The 17003-nt window shown below is 39.4% G+C and overlaps 1 protein-coding gene and 1 non-coding gene across 3 annotated transcripts; one reads left to right on the top strand and one right to left on the bottom strand.

The window, feature by feature from the left end:
• Positions 1 to 419: 419 nt before the first annotated feature.
• Positions 420 to 551, bottom strand: LOC142864689 (U8 small nucleolar RNA). The gene has a single exon (XR_012915039.1). It is a non-coding gene; the product is annotated as a U8 small nucleolar RNA (small nucleolar RNA).
• A 253-nt stretch (positions 552 to 804) lies between these two features.
• Positions 805 to 14452, top strand: LOC105858221 (aldo-keto reductase family 1 member C3). Of its 2 annotated transcripts, none has more exons than XM_020284175.2 (10): positions 805 to 872; positions 1087 to 1283; positions 2721 to 2888; positions 3812 to 3928; positions 5228 to 5305; positions 5717 to 5839; positions 8282 to 8391; positions 8664 to 8829; positions 11375 to 11457; positions 14215 to 14452. In XM_020284175.2, exons 2-10 carry the CDS (start codon positions 1203 to 1205, stop codon positions 14255 to 14257), a joined length of 969 nt encoding a protein of 322 aa, XP_020139764.1. In that variant the 5' UTR covers positions 805 to 872; positions 1087 to 1202; the 3' UTR covers positions 14258 to 14452. The 2 variants fall into 2 exon arrangements, with proteins under 2 accessions (XP_020139764.1, XP_020139761.2); XM_020284172.2 differs by having other exon boundaries at positions 850 to 872; positions 1065 to 1283.
• The last annotated feature ends 2551 nt before the right edge of the window (positions 14453 to 17003 follow it).

Raw genomic sequence — 17003 nt, 5'->3', positions numbered from 1 at the left:
CAATTCTTTTGTAAACATTCTTCCTGCCTGTACTTTGTGTGCCATTTTTGTTTCCCATAAATACACTAGTGCTTTTGAATACTTTAATATTTCAAACACTGCAATCCTAGCTTCTCTTCAGTCCCCTTGGTGGTCTAGTATATATCTCTATCCCTAATCTCTTTTCCTTGGCATCTGTGAATCTATAGTCTCCCTGTGTCTCCAATGAGCCACTTCATAAATAAATAATTACATTTTGTCCAATTTCAGGTTGTTTCTGGATGTTTCCATAAGATATTTGGATCTTCCTAATGCATCATCTTGCTGATATGATATCACTCTATGTTCAAATTTTCAATGGCTTCCTAATATTTTATTGTATCACTATATAATAATTTTACCTATTTGCCACTTTATTTTGCTTTGTTTTTTCAGGAAGAACTAGATAGAAGGAATCAGGTATTTCAAACCCTGATTTCAAGAGACAGTAATCATCTGTCATCAGCCTCCAATCATAATGTTCTAGTCTGCCCTCCAAAAGGGGGACAGGGAAGGATTTTCCCATGTGAGTATCATTCAGCAGTGGATTATTATTTGTTTCCATGTTTTTATTTTTTATAAGTTTTAAGAAGATGATAAATTATATAAAATAGTAATGAGTTTTTATAGTAATTACCTTATGATAGTTTCTTATAAAACTGGGTGGAAGATATAAACACTATGTTTAAAAATACAATGAGTGGTGATAAGCCACTATCTGCATATTACAAATGACATCCAAGGTCCAAAAACTGTTAATGATTAATACTCAGTAAACACCATATCAGAATATTATTTTGTGCATCCTTATCAGGACTTCAACTTCATCAGAACTGAACCTTTGTCATCAATAGGTACTGTTCTTACTATTTGTTCAGCAAATTTATCATAATTTTTTAAAGTATTGATTTTAGATAGAAAAAATTATCTCATCAAGAAATTAATCATTATATTATTAATGACTATGAAATGATTTTCTTGTGAATTCTCTTTGATAAGAAATATGTTAATTACTTTTAATTTTCTTTCCACTCTATGTAACACAGCATCACCTCCTTCCTTCTACAGGCCAGTGGTTAATGCTTGGGCGGTGTGCACTTGGGGCATTGCTTGCCCATTGTCCACATAAACTGTGAAGGCAGAAGAAAGAAACACAACCTGGTTAGACAGAAGAAGAATTGGCAATGGATCGGAACCAGCGTGTGAAACTAAACGATGGTCACTTCATTCCTGTTCTGGGATTTGGCACCTATGCACCTCCAGAGGTAACAACAATGGTCTGGGTGTTGACAGCTCAAACTTTGGTGTTGGGAATAGCCCTGAGATGAGCGGAAGCTGACCTAGGCTGGCAGGTTTGTGTTGCTGGGTGACTCTAGGGCCATCCCTTGGTTCTCAATTTTACCAGCATCGAACTACTCCATGTAGAAGAGAAAAGGCGCAGTTTGTACTGAACTCTGAGTGTGTGGAAACCTACTGCTTATTTTGTGCACTGGCTCTTGCTTCTGTTTCTGTCTACTCCCAGCGTGGCAGAGATGAGACCCAGCAGGCAAGAGCATTGCCTGCCTCTCACTTGCTGGGAGGTTCGTTGTCGTGACTGTGATTTCTCTCTTTGTTGATATAATTCAGGAAATCTCTCTGCCTCCCAAGTAGCATACTCCAGGGAAATCTTTGTGGTAAAAGTCAAAAAGAAATGGAAAATATTTAGTTTCATTCAGGTTTTTGTCACTTTAATGTATTCTCAAATCTTCATCCAAACTGGTACATAAGACAATAATTTAAAATTTCACTGGAATGACATCTTTCCTAAAAGAATGAAATTGATTTTTAGGGCTGATACCTACTCTACTATTTCCCAGAAGCTGCAGTTAGTTCCTTATGTAGAAATCTATATCCTTAGAGTGTATCTCTCTACTCCTAGTGTTCACTGCTGTGATGCAGACAGGGCAGCTGAGTAGGAAAGAGCTAACACAACAGACTGCTGTCCACAGAGTGCCCACTTTCAAAGCTAGACCCTGGTGGGCATCTGACAAACTGGAATTCTCACCATTTCCTAACTGGTTAGAATGGTGGTTGTGCCTAAACTGCTTGTACAAACAGTGGAGTTTATGTATACTTGCTTTCTTTGGGAGACTGGAATTTAGGCATCTGCTACAGAAGGTGTAACAAGACCCCAGTGAAAACCTTAGAAACTGAGTACATAAAGAGCAAGCCCTGTAGACAGCATTTCTCACGTGTTGGGAGATTTTGATGCTGGAGAATTTACTGTGTTCAGGATAATGTCACTGGGAGAGGACCCATAGAAGCTTGCACTCTATTGCTTCTATATATACTTCCATATATATATATTGCTTCTATATATACTATTTTCTATGGTAATTTCACTATATAAAACATAATTATGACTATAACTATATACTGAGTCCTGATAATCTTCCCAACAAATCCCTGAACGTGGGGTGTTTTGGGGGACCTCCAATGCCAGTGATCAATGAGAGATTGCCTGGGATGGGAAGAGTTCCTGGGATGCTCAACCTTTATTGCTAACCAAGAATAAGCCAGGGCAACTGGGATGAGTTCATCATCCCACATACAGAAGTAACCCCAAGATGAGGAAAAGTTGATTTTTGTAAAGGTCATGGCTTATGCCTGAACTACCTCTCAGTCACATGGATCTCCTAATCCTACCTGTGGTGGTTGTCTAGGTCCCTAAAAGTAGGACCGTGGAGGCCACCAAATATGCAATAGAAGCTGGGTTCCACCATATCGATGCTGCTTATTTATATGAAAACGAAGAGCAGGTTGGACTGGCCATCCGCAGCAAGATTGCAGACGGCTCTGTGAAGAGAGAGGACATCTTCTACACATCAAAGGTATTGTATATACGATGTGCATGGGTGCCCCCTTACTGGTGGGACTGTCTGGGGATGACAATTATATGACTACATCAGTCAGTAGTTGACAGGAAATCATGCTTATTGGTTTAACTTGTATTCACACACATTCATGTATTGAAGCTAGAATTAAAAAGAGAATGATGATGGCTTTCTCATCATTGGTGTGTTCAAATTCATGACTTTAAAGTCACTTAACCTTTTTGAGCCTCAACTAAAATCAGAATGTTTTAATATGGTCTATAGAATCAGACAGAACAATGATCATATTATGTTTTCCCTTAGCTCCTGGGCGACTTTCTAAAATTTCTTACTCTAAGTATCTCTTGTCATCTTATTCAGAGAGAAAGAAAGCAAGATAAGAGAACACAGTGACTAGTAAATACTTATGGCTAAAGTGTCTTGAATTGTGTCCAACACATTAGCATGATACAAACATTTTTCCCGTTAGTTTCTAAACAAGAGTGATATTTATTCTTGCCTACTGGGTTGAAGACATGAGATAACTAGATTATTAAACTTCTCTGTAAATTCTATCAAACACAATGTAGATAACAGGCCCAATTATTACTTGATAACAATTTTTATTTTTTAGTAATTTGCTTCCATAGTTCAGTATATGTACTAATTATTTATGCAACATACGAGGGCTGTCCAGAATGTATCCAGTCAAATAGAGATATTTATTGTGTTAAAAATGGCTGGATACTTCCCGGACAGCCTTAGAATAATGGAGTTCATAGGAAAGGATCAGGTCTAAAGGAAATACAAGAAGGAAGGGAATATTCTCTGCCGGTGGTCATCAGTTTGAAAGCTGGGGGAAAATGTCGAAAAATCAGGTGAAGAAAATTAATAAAATTGGCTAAAGTATTTATTCAACTTCTATTTTTTAACCACTACAGCTTTGGTCCACTTTCCATCGACCAGAGTTGGTCCGACCAGCCTTAGAAAGGTCACTGAAGAAACTTCAACTGGACTATGTTGACCTCTATCTTATTCATTTTCCGTGGGCTCTCAAGGTAGGCAATTGGTTTGATGAAACTGCTTTAATTCTACTTTCAGCATGATCGCTATTTGAATGATGGTTAAACTAAACTACTTACTAGGAGGATGTGGGTATTATACACTGGAGTGGAACCCTAAGTGTAACCCCTAATTCTTTTTTCACTGAGTAAAGTTTGAATCCTCACTTCTCTATGGCATGTGTAAGAGAGAAGTAAGTACCCCTTCCTCAAAACCTTTGTCTCAAAAAACATGAGAAAACGATAATAGTCACAGGCAAGGCACTGTCTCAGTTATGGCTCCTCATTCCATCTCTTGGAATGGTCACAGACACAGACTTCATGCAGCCATGGTGGCCACCAAACAGCTGCACACGTGGTTACACCATGAGTATCTTCATCTCTCCCCATTTCATGCTCAAACTGATCCTCAAACTGGTGGATCCTACTGGGTGGGGCTTAAAGGAGAAACCTTGATAGGGACTTGGGAAAGTGGCTTCCCCTGCTGGCTCTTCCTTCACAATGGAGTTTTGTATCATAGCTGCACTTGGCCATTAATTAGTGTGTTTTATGTACCACTTCTAATTGGAATTTATAGAAGACCACTCAGGCTACTTAATGCAAAAGAGTGTATTGGATCGCGTCAATAGGAAGTCAAAGCTCTGGCTGTTTTGCAGGATTTGACATACTCTTCAGAAACGTATCCTTTTCTCCATTTCTATCTGTGTTTTCCAACAGGTTTTCCAAGATTTTTGTCCTAGCCTTTCCCCACATTGGGAATTACGGTTTTGAAGCAGTGCGAGCCTCATGGTCATTTACACATGGGAGCTGCTCTGGGTCATCCAGCATCCAAATTAATCTTGAAAAGAACTTCCCTTGACCATGTTTGGTTCATGGTCTTGCTAGTGGACCATCATGTGTCCTGGTGGTACAGAAGCTCTGATTATCTCACCAAGATGATCTGGGTCAAGATTGTGGTCACTATTGATGGTGTGAAGGTCTTTCCCAGGGAACGCGAGACATTTCCTCAGAGGAATGTATAGGGGCAGACAAAATAATATAAGTCACCGATGAGCCCCCATATGGACCTGGGGAAATGATATATAATAAACGTAAGAGAGTAGAGGAAGACTGTCACCTAAAGGCATTCCTTATAACTCTCTATATGAAACACTTTGCAAATATCAGTTTCCGGAACGCTGTGTCACTTACCTTACATATGATTCATGTCCCAGCCCTAAATGTACCAGGCAGTGTGGTGGCTATGGGCAAAGACTTTAATTTGTGACATTACTAAAATGACTGCTTTTAATTCAGCCAGGTGAGGAGCTTTTACCAACTGATGAAAATGGAAAAACAATATATGACATAGTGGATATTTGTGCCACATGGGAGGTAAGTGCTTGGGGAGAGAGCACAGATGAGGAAGCCAAAAGGGGGGAATCTGTTCCCCACCTTCTGCCTCTGAGCATGAGATAAGCACCATTGGTTCTAGAAGTTGGAGCTTTACACTGCCACATTTGCTGCAGTTGTGGGGAAGACACTATGACTACGATGTAATAGGGACAAAGGAGAAGAGCTGGGATGAGAAAGAACAGAACTCCTTCCTCCGTGTGCTTCAAAGAGTTCTTACTCTTGCTGTCACTCCTTTCTTCCCCTCTTCACTGTTCTTATTTCTCTCTTGACAATCACTGCTAGATAGCTTTTGTCATTTCTTGACAGCTATTGATTTAACATTTCTGTCTTCCTGCATCTATCTGATCTACAACCAACTGATAAATGATGTCACAATCCTTTCCTCCCCAGGCCCTGGAGAAGTGTAAGGACGCAGGATTGGCCAAGTCCATCGGGGTGTCCAACTTTAACCGCAGGCAGCTGGAGAAGATCCTGAACAAGCCAGGGCTCAAATACAAGCCTGTCTGCAACCAGGTGAGCACCTCAGCCGCCTCTCCTTTTTGTTCTTCCTGCCCTTCTTCCTGCACTCCTGCCAGGTGTCCATTTGACATTCCCTCCCCTTCTTCTTCCCTTTGTGGAACAGAAAGTTCTGCACAGCAAGGCCCCTGTCTAGAAGGTCATGGAGAACCTTTAATTGTATCTGCTTGGAAAAGTCTTAGTGAAAATTCTGGGAGAGCTCAGTGTGGAAACGTGTGTAAGAAGTGGGGGAGGTCAGTTTGATCAAGGATGCCTGGAGTGGTTAATCAGACCTGAGGTCAGGGGAGTGGGCTTATCCCTGAGCTGTGAGGGATGCCCAGAGAGTGGGTGGGGGAGGGAACTGTGTACAGGTAGGAAAGCCATGAAGATGGGGAATGGGCAGCAAATAAGGGGACGCTGAGGATTAGAGAAGGTAGGTGCTAAGGCTTCACATGGGGTTCAGACACCTGAGTCCTTCATCTTGGTAACCTTGCCTTGAAGGGATTTTTGTCCAGGTCCATAGATACACTAATAATCAACTGAAGACAGTGGAAGTCATCAGGTGAGAGGGAGGAAGTTACCTGTTATGGAGCTACCTGTTGACTGTGGATGAAATCAACATGGAGACACGTTGGGCAGAGCTTGGAGCTGCCCTTGTGCCTCCCACATCCTAGTCTGCTTCTCCCCAACCCCCCCCACCCCCCCCCACCCCCCCCGTGCTGCTGCCATCAACTCTCCTGTGTAGACACATCTGTCTACACGTGCTCTGGGCTCCAACTCACTTGCAACAACTTGAAGTCAAGGAGTAAGGGCCATGATTGAAAAATAGAGCTTAGAAAATTTGTGAATTTGGTATATAATGATACAGCACCAGGATTTTCAAATATGAAAGTTAAGAAATTAATGTGGTTTTCTTATTAGTTTTATCCTGATTTTTTATGACAATTTTCAAACATTTTGAAAATTTGAAAGAATGATATAAGTTACCCACATGTGTTTCTATCTATATAAAAAATTGTTACTATCTATATAAAAATTATTGACATTTTCCCCATTACCATAAATACTTATAAAAGTATTTATGTTTGAGTGTATCTGCATACATACCTCTAAGATTTGCTGAACTCTTCAAAGTAAATTGTAGAGGACAATTTACACCTGTAGATCTTTAAAAGCATGTTATAGGAGTGAAGATATTCTCCCAGTTACAGGGCCATTATTGTATCAAGGAAATTAACAATAATGCTCTCACATCATCTAATATTCAATCACTATTCAAGTTTTCCCTTTGTTTTCCCAAAATGTCTTTTATAGCCCTTTTTTAACCAGGATCCAATTGAGGTTTTCATATTGCTATATTTTGATATCAATGAATTGTTTCTCTATTCCAACTCTCTGAAAAATTAGAAGTCACATTTGAATGCTTTAATCCATTAATATTAAACATTTCAGGCAGAAAAATGTTCATAGCCTGCCATGTCCCTCTAATGGCACCATGGTAGACAGCATGTAGTGACAGGTTTCCTCACTGTTAGTTATGGCAGTTTGATCACTTACTACCAGCTACTGGTAGCCAGATCTGTTCTTCACTAACATATGTTTTCCCTTAGAATTACTCGTAATCTGAGGGTGATAACTGTCAAGAGTATTGTGATATTCCATAAAAAATTTTCACATAATGGTTAAGTATACATCAATTATGTTTTATTTCCTGGTACTAAATCGTTATTTCCTTGTTGTATTTATTTCCTTGGGATTTAAAATAATTATTCTCAGTTTTAAACACTCTTTTTATTTTCTTATATGACATTTTACTGAGGAAAGTGCCTTCAGCAAGTCAGGATGAAATAGAATTATTCTTCTAACACAGGATAAAAGATTAACTCAATCCTTTAATCATCCATATCCAGAGACAGGAATTTCTATAATAGTCAACACCTGTGGGGGCAAATTATTTTCTCTCTTATTGTCTCTCATCACTTATGGACTCAAGAATTTTGTTTTCTTTATGATTTATAATTAATTTTACTCATTATTCATTTTGATTCTCAAATCTACTCAACCCTTATCAGTGGGATTCCTGCCAAACTGGTTCTTCTGTCAGTTAGTCAAAGAGTCCTTGACCAAACTCCTGCTTTCTGGAAGAACTTGATGTCCAAGGCTCAAAGTGTTCTCACCCTGTCCCAGGTGTGAAGTTCTGCATGTCTCCTTATAGGTGTGTAGAACAAAATCTGAGTCTTGGTGTCGATTGGGTTCAGAAATGGCATTTTTATTTATTCTTTCAAGAGACACATATAAAATTTATTTTTCTAAATCAATTGTTACTTGAGGTTACTATTCTCAATTCAAATGTGCTGTTTCACATATATTTTTATGCAGCTTCTTTTACTTTTTATCTTTTTTCATATTAATACTACCGTTGCACATAATCCAGTGTTTTTCTGTCTTGGTCTTCCACAGGTGGAATGCCATCCTTATCTCAACCAGAGCAAACTGCTGGATTTCTGCAAGTCAAAAGACATTGTTCTGGTTGCCTACAGTGCTCTGGGAACCCAACGAGATAAACGATGGTAAGAACAACAGAGGGTTTACCTAAAACACCATTTCGATTTAAAACTTTTCAGTCGTGCCATACTCGGCTTCCTGGCATTAACTGTCAAGTGGCTCAGGGAGAGGGGAGCAGGTGCATTTCTGACAACATCCCAGGTGGTGCTGGTGCTGCTGGCCTGGGAACCAACCCTGAGAAGCACCGGGGTAGCGTGGACCCCTGAGTCTGCTTTGCAAGCTCCTGACAAACTGATACGCAGCCTCAGGAGCTCAGCATTTCTGCCCGTCCTTCCAGGGTGGACCCAAGCTCCCCAGTGCTCCTGGAAGACCCAGTTCTTTGTGCCCTGGCCAAAAAGCACAAGCGAACTCCAGCCCTGGTCGCCCTGCGCTACCAGCTGCAGCGTGGGGTTGTGGTCCTGGCCAAGAGCTTCACTGAGCAGCGCATCAGAGAGAACATGCAGGTGAGGAGGGGGCTGGGCCTCAGGCTCCTGCACAGGGACCTGGTCACGGGTGCTTCTCTGGGAGGCTCTGCAGACAGCCTTGGCCAAGTCCCTCTCCCTGGCACTTCCTGGGCACCGTGCTGCGTGCGTGTCCCTGAGGGCTTTCTCCTGCTCCACAGCAGCAGAGGCAGCATGGGCCGAGAGAGTTAGGATCGGCCCGAAAGCAGAGATCTGGGTTTGAGCACCAAGTCTGCAAAACACTCTGTCTCCCTGTGGTAGGGACGTCGCCTTCTCTGCATTTTCTGAGATGAGGGATTTGGACTAGATGATCTTTAGTCTCCATATTGGGGTTTTTTTTTTTAAATAAATTTTTGCGTTTTTTTGTATACTCGTGTAGTCTAATTTTCATATATTTATTCTCTTAGAATTTTCTCTTTGTGAAGTGCCTATTTAAGCTTTTGCCTATTTTAATTGTTGTTGTTTTTTTTTTTGTCTTTCTTTTCATGTAAGAGAGCATAAATACAGCAATAGCTAAAGGAAACCCCACTCAACATAGAGGTTTAACATGAAATAATTTATTTTGTTTTTGATTCTATGGTTTGAAAACTAGCCTTGGCTTAATGTGAACTCAACCAAGTTCTCCGGTTCCTGGTAGGGCTCCCTCACCTATGAGCAGGACGATGAGGCAGCTTTGTCAGGATCAGGACAGGGCTGTGGTCTGGGCACCTCCACTCTCCTCCATGTGGTTTCATCCTCCAGCCGTCTAGTCCGGGCTTCTCCTCACGTGGCACCAGCCCAAGGCAGTGCATGGACATGTGCAAAGCCTTTCCATGTCTAGGTTCAGAGCTGCCACACCATTGCTTCTGGAAAATTCTATCAGACAATGCAAGTTAGAGGGGATTAGACACCACTTCTTATTGGAAAGAGATGGAAACTCACGTAACAGCACATTTGGATACAGAGTCTTGGGAATTATTTTGAAGGGCATGTTACTAGTTAATCTAACACACACATATATTTTTTTTCTGGATATTCTTTCATGTTCAGATGTGTTGCTGAAATAACATCTCCCGTATTGTGACTGTAGTTTTAGTCTTTTTCTCCTATGTTTTCATGAACAAATGTTTTACTCTTAATGTAGTCAAACTGTTCACATCCCTCCCTTGAGTGTTGTATCGTTTCCTACATTGGAAACACTACAGTATACTACTATATTTTCTTCCAAAATTGTTACATTCTTTCCTTATAAACTTCTTGGTTAATTCAACTGGATTTTTTAACACTATGTGATAAGATCTAAATATACATATATAATTTTTAAGTAGATATCAAATTGGCCCCATAATGTTAAGGAAAGGTCTATATTTGCCTATAGATAATGTTGTTTCAACTCTATCATATATAATATGAAATGTCCATAATTCCTCCTCTGGCCTGTCTTCTGTCTTCAATTGACTTATTTACTTTCCTGTACTATCTTAACTATCTTGAAAAGTAAGTCTTCCTGTCCAGAATAGTAAAACTTTTAACTAACTCCTTCACTTATTTAAGAATACCTTGGCTATTCTTAACTGGCCGTCTGTCATCTAAAATTTAGAATCATCATATAATCTTCCACTAAAGAGTAAATATGTCAGTCTTTAGCAGGTATTACCTTTAAATTGCAGATCATTTTGGAAAGACTGAGTTCTTAACAATTTTGAGATTTCCCATTCATAATCATGATATAAATTTCAAATTATTTAAGTGGTCTTTTAATACATATATCAATAAATTTCATAACTTTTTCCTTTAAGGCATTTGTATATGTTTTCTTAGATTTATTCATAGGGATCTGATAGTTTGGATAGTATGTTCATGAGCTGTCATAAAGACTTTTTGCTTTTTATTTTGAGAATTTTCAAATGTAAAGAAATATTCAAAGAATAATGTAGCGAATGCCTCTTACTTTGATTCACTATTCGTTAAATGTTTGACATTTTTTGTTCTCTCTCCTTCTCTATATCACTACTTTGCAGTATTAATAAGGATTTGTGGATCCCTTTGGTTCAATATGCTACAAATTAGTGACATCTTTTTGATGCTTGTGGTCTCCTAGATTTAAACGGTGACATCATCTGCAGCCAGAATCTGTGTCCTTTGAAGATGATATCATTAGTATCTGTGTAATTCCTGGCTTAAATTATGTCGAAGAAATGATTTTCACTTTAGAACTTCTCAATGATGAGATGTCGAAATCTAACTGTACCCATCAAACTTACTAAATTATCTAAAAGTCCACAAAAATGTGCCTCTAGATACTTCTAGATCTTATAAGCACATGACCCTTCCATGTTTGGAAAATGTCAGCTTTGTGTCTTCTCCAGTGTTTCAGATCTCCTGCTGCTCTAGGCTGTTTCAGTATATCCTGTCTAGGGATGGATTTCTGTGTACTGTTCACCTGGTATCCATGAACCACTCAAGTATTAAGTACTGCCTCTGCCCCATGGTGTCTGATATACTTGGATACTCTCAAGTGGCAATTATGCAATCCAAAAATAATAAAAATTTTCTATTTTTGTGATAGGTTTTTGAATTCCAGTTGACTTCAGAGGACATGAAAAAACTAGATGGCCTAAACAGAAATCTACGCTATATTACTGCTGATTTGTAAGTAATTTTGTTAAATGTGTTCCTGCAATGTATTTTCTGAGGAGGAATGTGGATGGGTGTTGAAAGTTCCCTCAACCCCAGGAAGACACAGGCCAGTTTGAGTCTAGATGAAACAGGAGCTTTCTGGAACTCTCCTCCAGGTTTACTCCAAGCTCTGTTCTCTGACAGGGTGAGTGGGCCCAGGTCAGCGTGGGTCACCATGTGCATGTGCACTCCTGCTTCCTTGGAACTTTCCAGAGAAGCCAATATCATTGCTGAGCCTACACCTTCCATACAGGCCTTTCCTGTCTACACAGTCTAGTGGACATACGCTGTGGATATTATTAATGTAGCCTAATCACATATTTCCAAATCTCTTTTTATATCTGTTTATATCTCATTCTCCCAAACCTGCTCAATTCCTTATCAGATCAAAGGCACTTCCATCAACCTTGTGGTCCATGCCAGACATTCCCATGTCCTCCACATGGAATGTTCACTAGATCCTATCAATTAGTATCTTTCATAGTTTCTTTTTAATTTTAAAATACTATGGTGATACAAATGTTTTTGGTTACATGGATTGCTTAAGTCCTGTCTATAAGTGTGTCCATCACCCAAATAGTGTTCATTGTGCCTGTTAGGTAGATTTTTGCCCCTCCTTCCATCCTCCCTCCCCTCTGCTTGATTTCCACTGAGTTTTACTTCCCTCTGTGCCCTGTGTGCCCCTCGGTTAGTCCCAGTTTAATAGTGAGTACATGTGGTGTTTTTTTTCCATTCTTGAGATAGTTCACTTAGGAGAATGGTTTTCAGTGCCATCCAAATTGTTGCAAAGAGCATCAATTCATTCTTTTTATGGCTGAGAAGTACTCCATGGTGCACATATACCACATTTTGTTAATCCATTCATGAATTGGGGGACACTTGGGTTGATTCCACATCTTTGCAATTGTGAATCATGCTGCTATAAACATGCAGGTGTCTTTTTGATAAAAAGAATTCTTTTCCTTTGGATAGATTCCCAGAAGTGGGATTGCTAAATCAAATGGTAGGTCTACTTTTAGTTTTTTGGGGAATCTCCATACTGTTTTCCATATAGGTTGTACTAATTTGTAGTCCCAGCAATGTGTATAAGCATTCCTTTCTCTCTGGATCCACACCAGCATCTATTATATTTTGATTTTTTTTTACTTTAAAAAGTAAAGAGGTTGTACTAATTTTCAGTCCCACCAACAGTGTATAAGTGTTCCTGTCTTTCCACATCCACACCAGTGTCAATTGTCTTGGGACTTTTTAATAAAAGCCATTCTAACAGGTAAGGTGATACCTCATTGTCATTCTAATTTACATTTCCCTGATGATTAGAGGCACTGAGAATTTTTTCATGTATTTGTTGGCCATTTGTCTATCTTCTCTTGAAAAGCTTCTGTTCATGTCTTTTGCCCACTTTTTAATGGGGTTATTTCTTTTTTTCATCCAGATTTGTTTCAGTTCTTTGTAGATTCTGGATATTAACCCTGTTTTGGATGTATAGTTTATGAATATTTTCACCCATTCTGTAGATTGTTTATTTGCTCTGTTGATTATTTTCTTGTCTGTGCAGAAGCTTTTAAATTTAGTGTCTTTAATGTTCCTTCTCATTGGGTGTTTGCTCATGACCAAAACACTGCATTTGGCTCCAGGCAGGCTACTTTGATGGGGCAGTGGGAGCTCTTGGTTTAGATTTTCTGCTGTAAGAGACCTCAATGTGAAAATGGAAGAAGTTTTAGAGAAGAGAAATTGAAAACAAAGGGAAGAATGTGGAGGCAAAAGCTCCTGGTTGGAGATAATTTATAGTCAACAAAAGATCTTCACTATTTCTTCATGGGCTAACAATCTAGGATTCATGGAAGGACATTCACTGTAAAGAGGGAAAAGGAAGAAGTTATGTTACTGCTGCCAGTGCAGATTTTAACAGATCATAGAGATGAGGAGATAATGTATGCAAAAGTATAAGCACAACGGCACATCATTGTTGATTTTTTATTACATTAGAGGAAAATGAAGAATGAAAAAGAAGGGAAAGTAGCAAGCATGAGAATTCTTACCACCAATTAAATATTTGTAATAAGCAGTTCTGATCAAACCCAGTCTGTAACTCTGGGGTCCATTGGGGAAAAAAAGAGAAAGAAAGGGAAAAAAGCAGTAATTTGTTCACCAATTTACATGTTGTGTTATTTCTACATAGAGTCTCCTTAGTGCATTGTATCTCTTGGATTTAGGGCTCTACATTATATATGACAATTTACATTTCTCATACTAATACAATATGTTCCATAAGTTAGGCAGTAAGTAATTAATGAATTAATGAATGGAAGTATAATTGACCTAGTAATTTTTAATGCTCAAGTGTTTATTAGTGATGAAACTATAGCTGGTTTGTTCTTATTCAAAGTAATACAGTATGAATTATTTCTTTCACTGAGAATTTGAAAGAAAAAAGAGCAGAATATCTCCTTGGTTTGTTGACAGATGCAGAGGAATAGGTTTGAATATTTGACTTTGTGTGTTTTGTGTGGTAAGTTCCAGGGAAGTAAATATAATTTGAATAACTTATATTTTTTAAAAAACTCATAAAGTCATGTTAATAAAAGTAAGAAGGGAAGATTCTACAATAAAGTCAGGAAATAAAATTTATAACTTCCACCCTATGGCAACTTCCTAGAAATCACTTTGTTACCACCCTAGTAATGTAGTTGTTGTGTCCATATCATGCAATATCCTTCCTCTTTTCAGTATGGCTGACCACCCTGACTATTCATTTTCGGATGAATATTAACATGGAGGTATTTGCATGACTACTTCTGAATGCTTCTGCCTGTGCATAGTGATGAAGAAGAGGTCTCTGATGCTGGCCTTCGGACACATCACCTCTGGCTAATTACACGTTGCTTAGGAACTTCAGCCAGCTAATACCAACTCCGCAGATAAGAAAGAAAAGACAATAAATGTATGTCACTTTGAAAAAGTTAAATGTTTCCCCTAAAAATTCTTTATCTACTCCAGTCTGTGTTACTTATATGTTTTGGTTCTTCTGTCTCATTAAGGTCAAAAACAGTGATTCGCCTAGAAGTTTGGTGACAGAAAGTGGGAGATAATAAAAAATCTTTTATAGACATTTCTGAGGTGGGAGTGGGTGGAGTTTCCAGCCCCTATAGATAGCACTAGTAGGTATTTATCAGGTAGTGTGTGTTTAGCTTTGGGGGAATAAGAAAACACACCGCACATGGTCCGGGAGGCGAGACACATGTTGAAAGTGTGAGGACAGTCAAGGGCCCCCTCCAGCAGTGCAAGGATCAGAGCTGCAGGAACCAAGAATGAGGGATCCCTGTGGGGCACGGTCAGGTGGAGAAAGGCAAATGCCCAGGAAGTGTGGTTTGGAGTCAGGTATGGGGAGACTCAAGAGGAGGGCTGTCAGAATGTCTCTGCTTGGGAAATGTCAGTCAATGCTCCTTTAGTAGTTACATCTTGTACATAAAAGGAAACTTTCCAGTGTTTTATCAAAACTCAGAGGTGAGGCCCAGTGTGGTGGCTCACGCCTGTAATCCTAGCACTCTGGGAGACTGAGGCAGGTGGATCGTTTGAACTTAGGAGTTCGAGACCAGCCTGAGCAAGAGTGAGACCCCATCTTTACTAAAAATAGAAAGAAATTAATTGGCCAACTAAAAATATATAGAAAAAATTAGCCAGGCATGGTGGCACATGTCTGTAGTCCCAGCTACTCAGGAGGCTGAAGCAGGAGAATTGCTTGAGCCTAGGAGTTTGAGGTTGCTGTAAGCTAGGCTGACACCATGGCACTCTAGCCTGGGCAACAGAGTAAGATTCTGTCTCAAAACAAAAAACAAAAACAAAAAAAAACCCAGAGGTGAGAGTCAGACCTGGACTTCCCATGTGTGCCCAATAACAATAGTGACCTTGCTGGGCTGTTGTGGGGCAGGACATCAAAGACAAAATTGACTGAACACATGTCTCAGGTCATGCCAGGGAAGTTGTTAATTACACAAAAGTTCTGGAAAGGTCGTTTTTGTTATTTGCACATTTGCTTTCTGATGTTTACATTGTAAAACCTCAGAAACACTGAACAAGAGATTTAATAAATAGAATGATTTAAAAATTAAGAGCCCTATTTTATAAATCTCTTCCCGATCAGCTTGTATCAAAACAGAGAGCTTGTGGAACTCAGAGCAAGTGCAGCAAGCCAGGTGTGTGTTCTCAGCAGCTCTAACATGCCACCAGGTTCTCTGTTCACCATGTGTCAGCAATATTTTTCAGAGAAGGAGGTTATAGTTAATGCTCTTGTCAATGGAAAAGAAGACAAATTCTATGAAATAATATAAGGAGGTTTATTCTCAGCTAAATTTGAGGACCATGGCCCAGAGCCATACCCAAGAAGCCTTGAGCAAGTGGACTCCCTGTGGTTGGGTTACAGTTTGGTTTTATACATTTTGGGGAGACAGTAATTACAGGTAAGGCCATAAATCAATACATGGAAGGCATACATTGGTTTGGCCAAAAAAGTGGGCCATCTCAAAGTGGGGGCTTACAAGTCATAGATGGATTTAGGGATTCTTTAGTTGACAATTGGATGAAAGAGTTAGGCTTTGTCCAAAGACCAGGAATCAGCAGAAAGGAACGCTTGAGTTAAGATAAGGGTCTTCTATCTTTTATGTGGTGCTATACCAGAATCAGGTTGGGAAGTAAACTACATCATTAAAACCTGTTCACTGAGATTTTATCATTTGTAGGCATGACACACCAGGCCCCCTTAGAAAGAAATTCTTTGGGCAAAGAAAAAGATCAGAGTTCAATCCTCACTATCAAGACATTTTTAGATGATCTCATATGGTGAGTGTAAATGCTTTAATGGAGTATGGGGTAGGGGAGACATGTCTGACACCTGACAAAGGATGGGCCTGTCCTACCCTTCACCCCAAATCAACCTTCTGAAACCCATCTACTCCCATTTAACCCTGAGGCAAATAGTCACTGGCTTCTATAGGAAACGTTTTCAACTTGCTACTCTATCTTTAAGGGAGAATTTTTCCACTCCCTTCCTAATAGTAGCATAACTGCAAAGTAGCATGACTAAGCAGCTAAAGAATGACCTTTGACTAGATTTCAATCTTGTGCATAACTGCAAAATAACATGACTAAGCAACTATAGAGTAACACGTGACTAGACTACAAGCTTGAGCAGACTTTGTAACCATTTGCTTCTGTAACGTATAAAAGCCCCCATGCTTAGACCCCATTTTGCTCAAAATTTGGAAGTGAGACCCCTCTGAGTCTGCTGGCGTTAATAAAAGCCTGTTTTGCAATACCCTAGTGTGACTCTCTGTTTGTTGCCTGGTCTGGTTTGCAGTAACATATCTACAATCAAGAGTAACAGTGTTTAAACCACAAGTGGTCTAAAACTTTCTAGGCCCTTCCTATATTTATGAATATATTTATATTAATTATGTATCCAAAATATAATCCCTGTGCTAATAAGAAAAATTACCAAGGAAAATACTAGAGAGAAAATA

This window comes from Microcebus murinus, chromosome 25, assembly GCF_040939455.1.
Source record: "Microcebus murinus isolate Inina chromosome 25, M.murinus_Inina_mat1.0, whole genome shotgun sequence".
Lineage (NCBI taxonomy): Eukaryota > Metazoa > Chordata > Mammalia > Primates > Cheirogaleidae > Microcebus > Microcebus murinus.
This window is presented reverse-complemented; position numbering and strand designations above follow the sequence as displayed.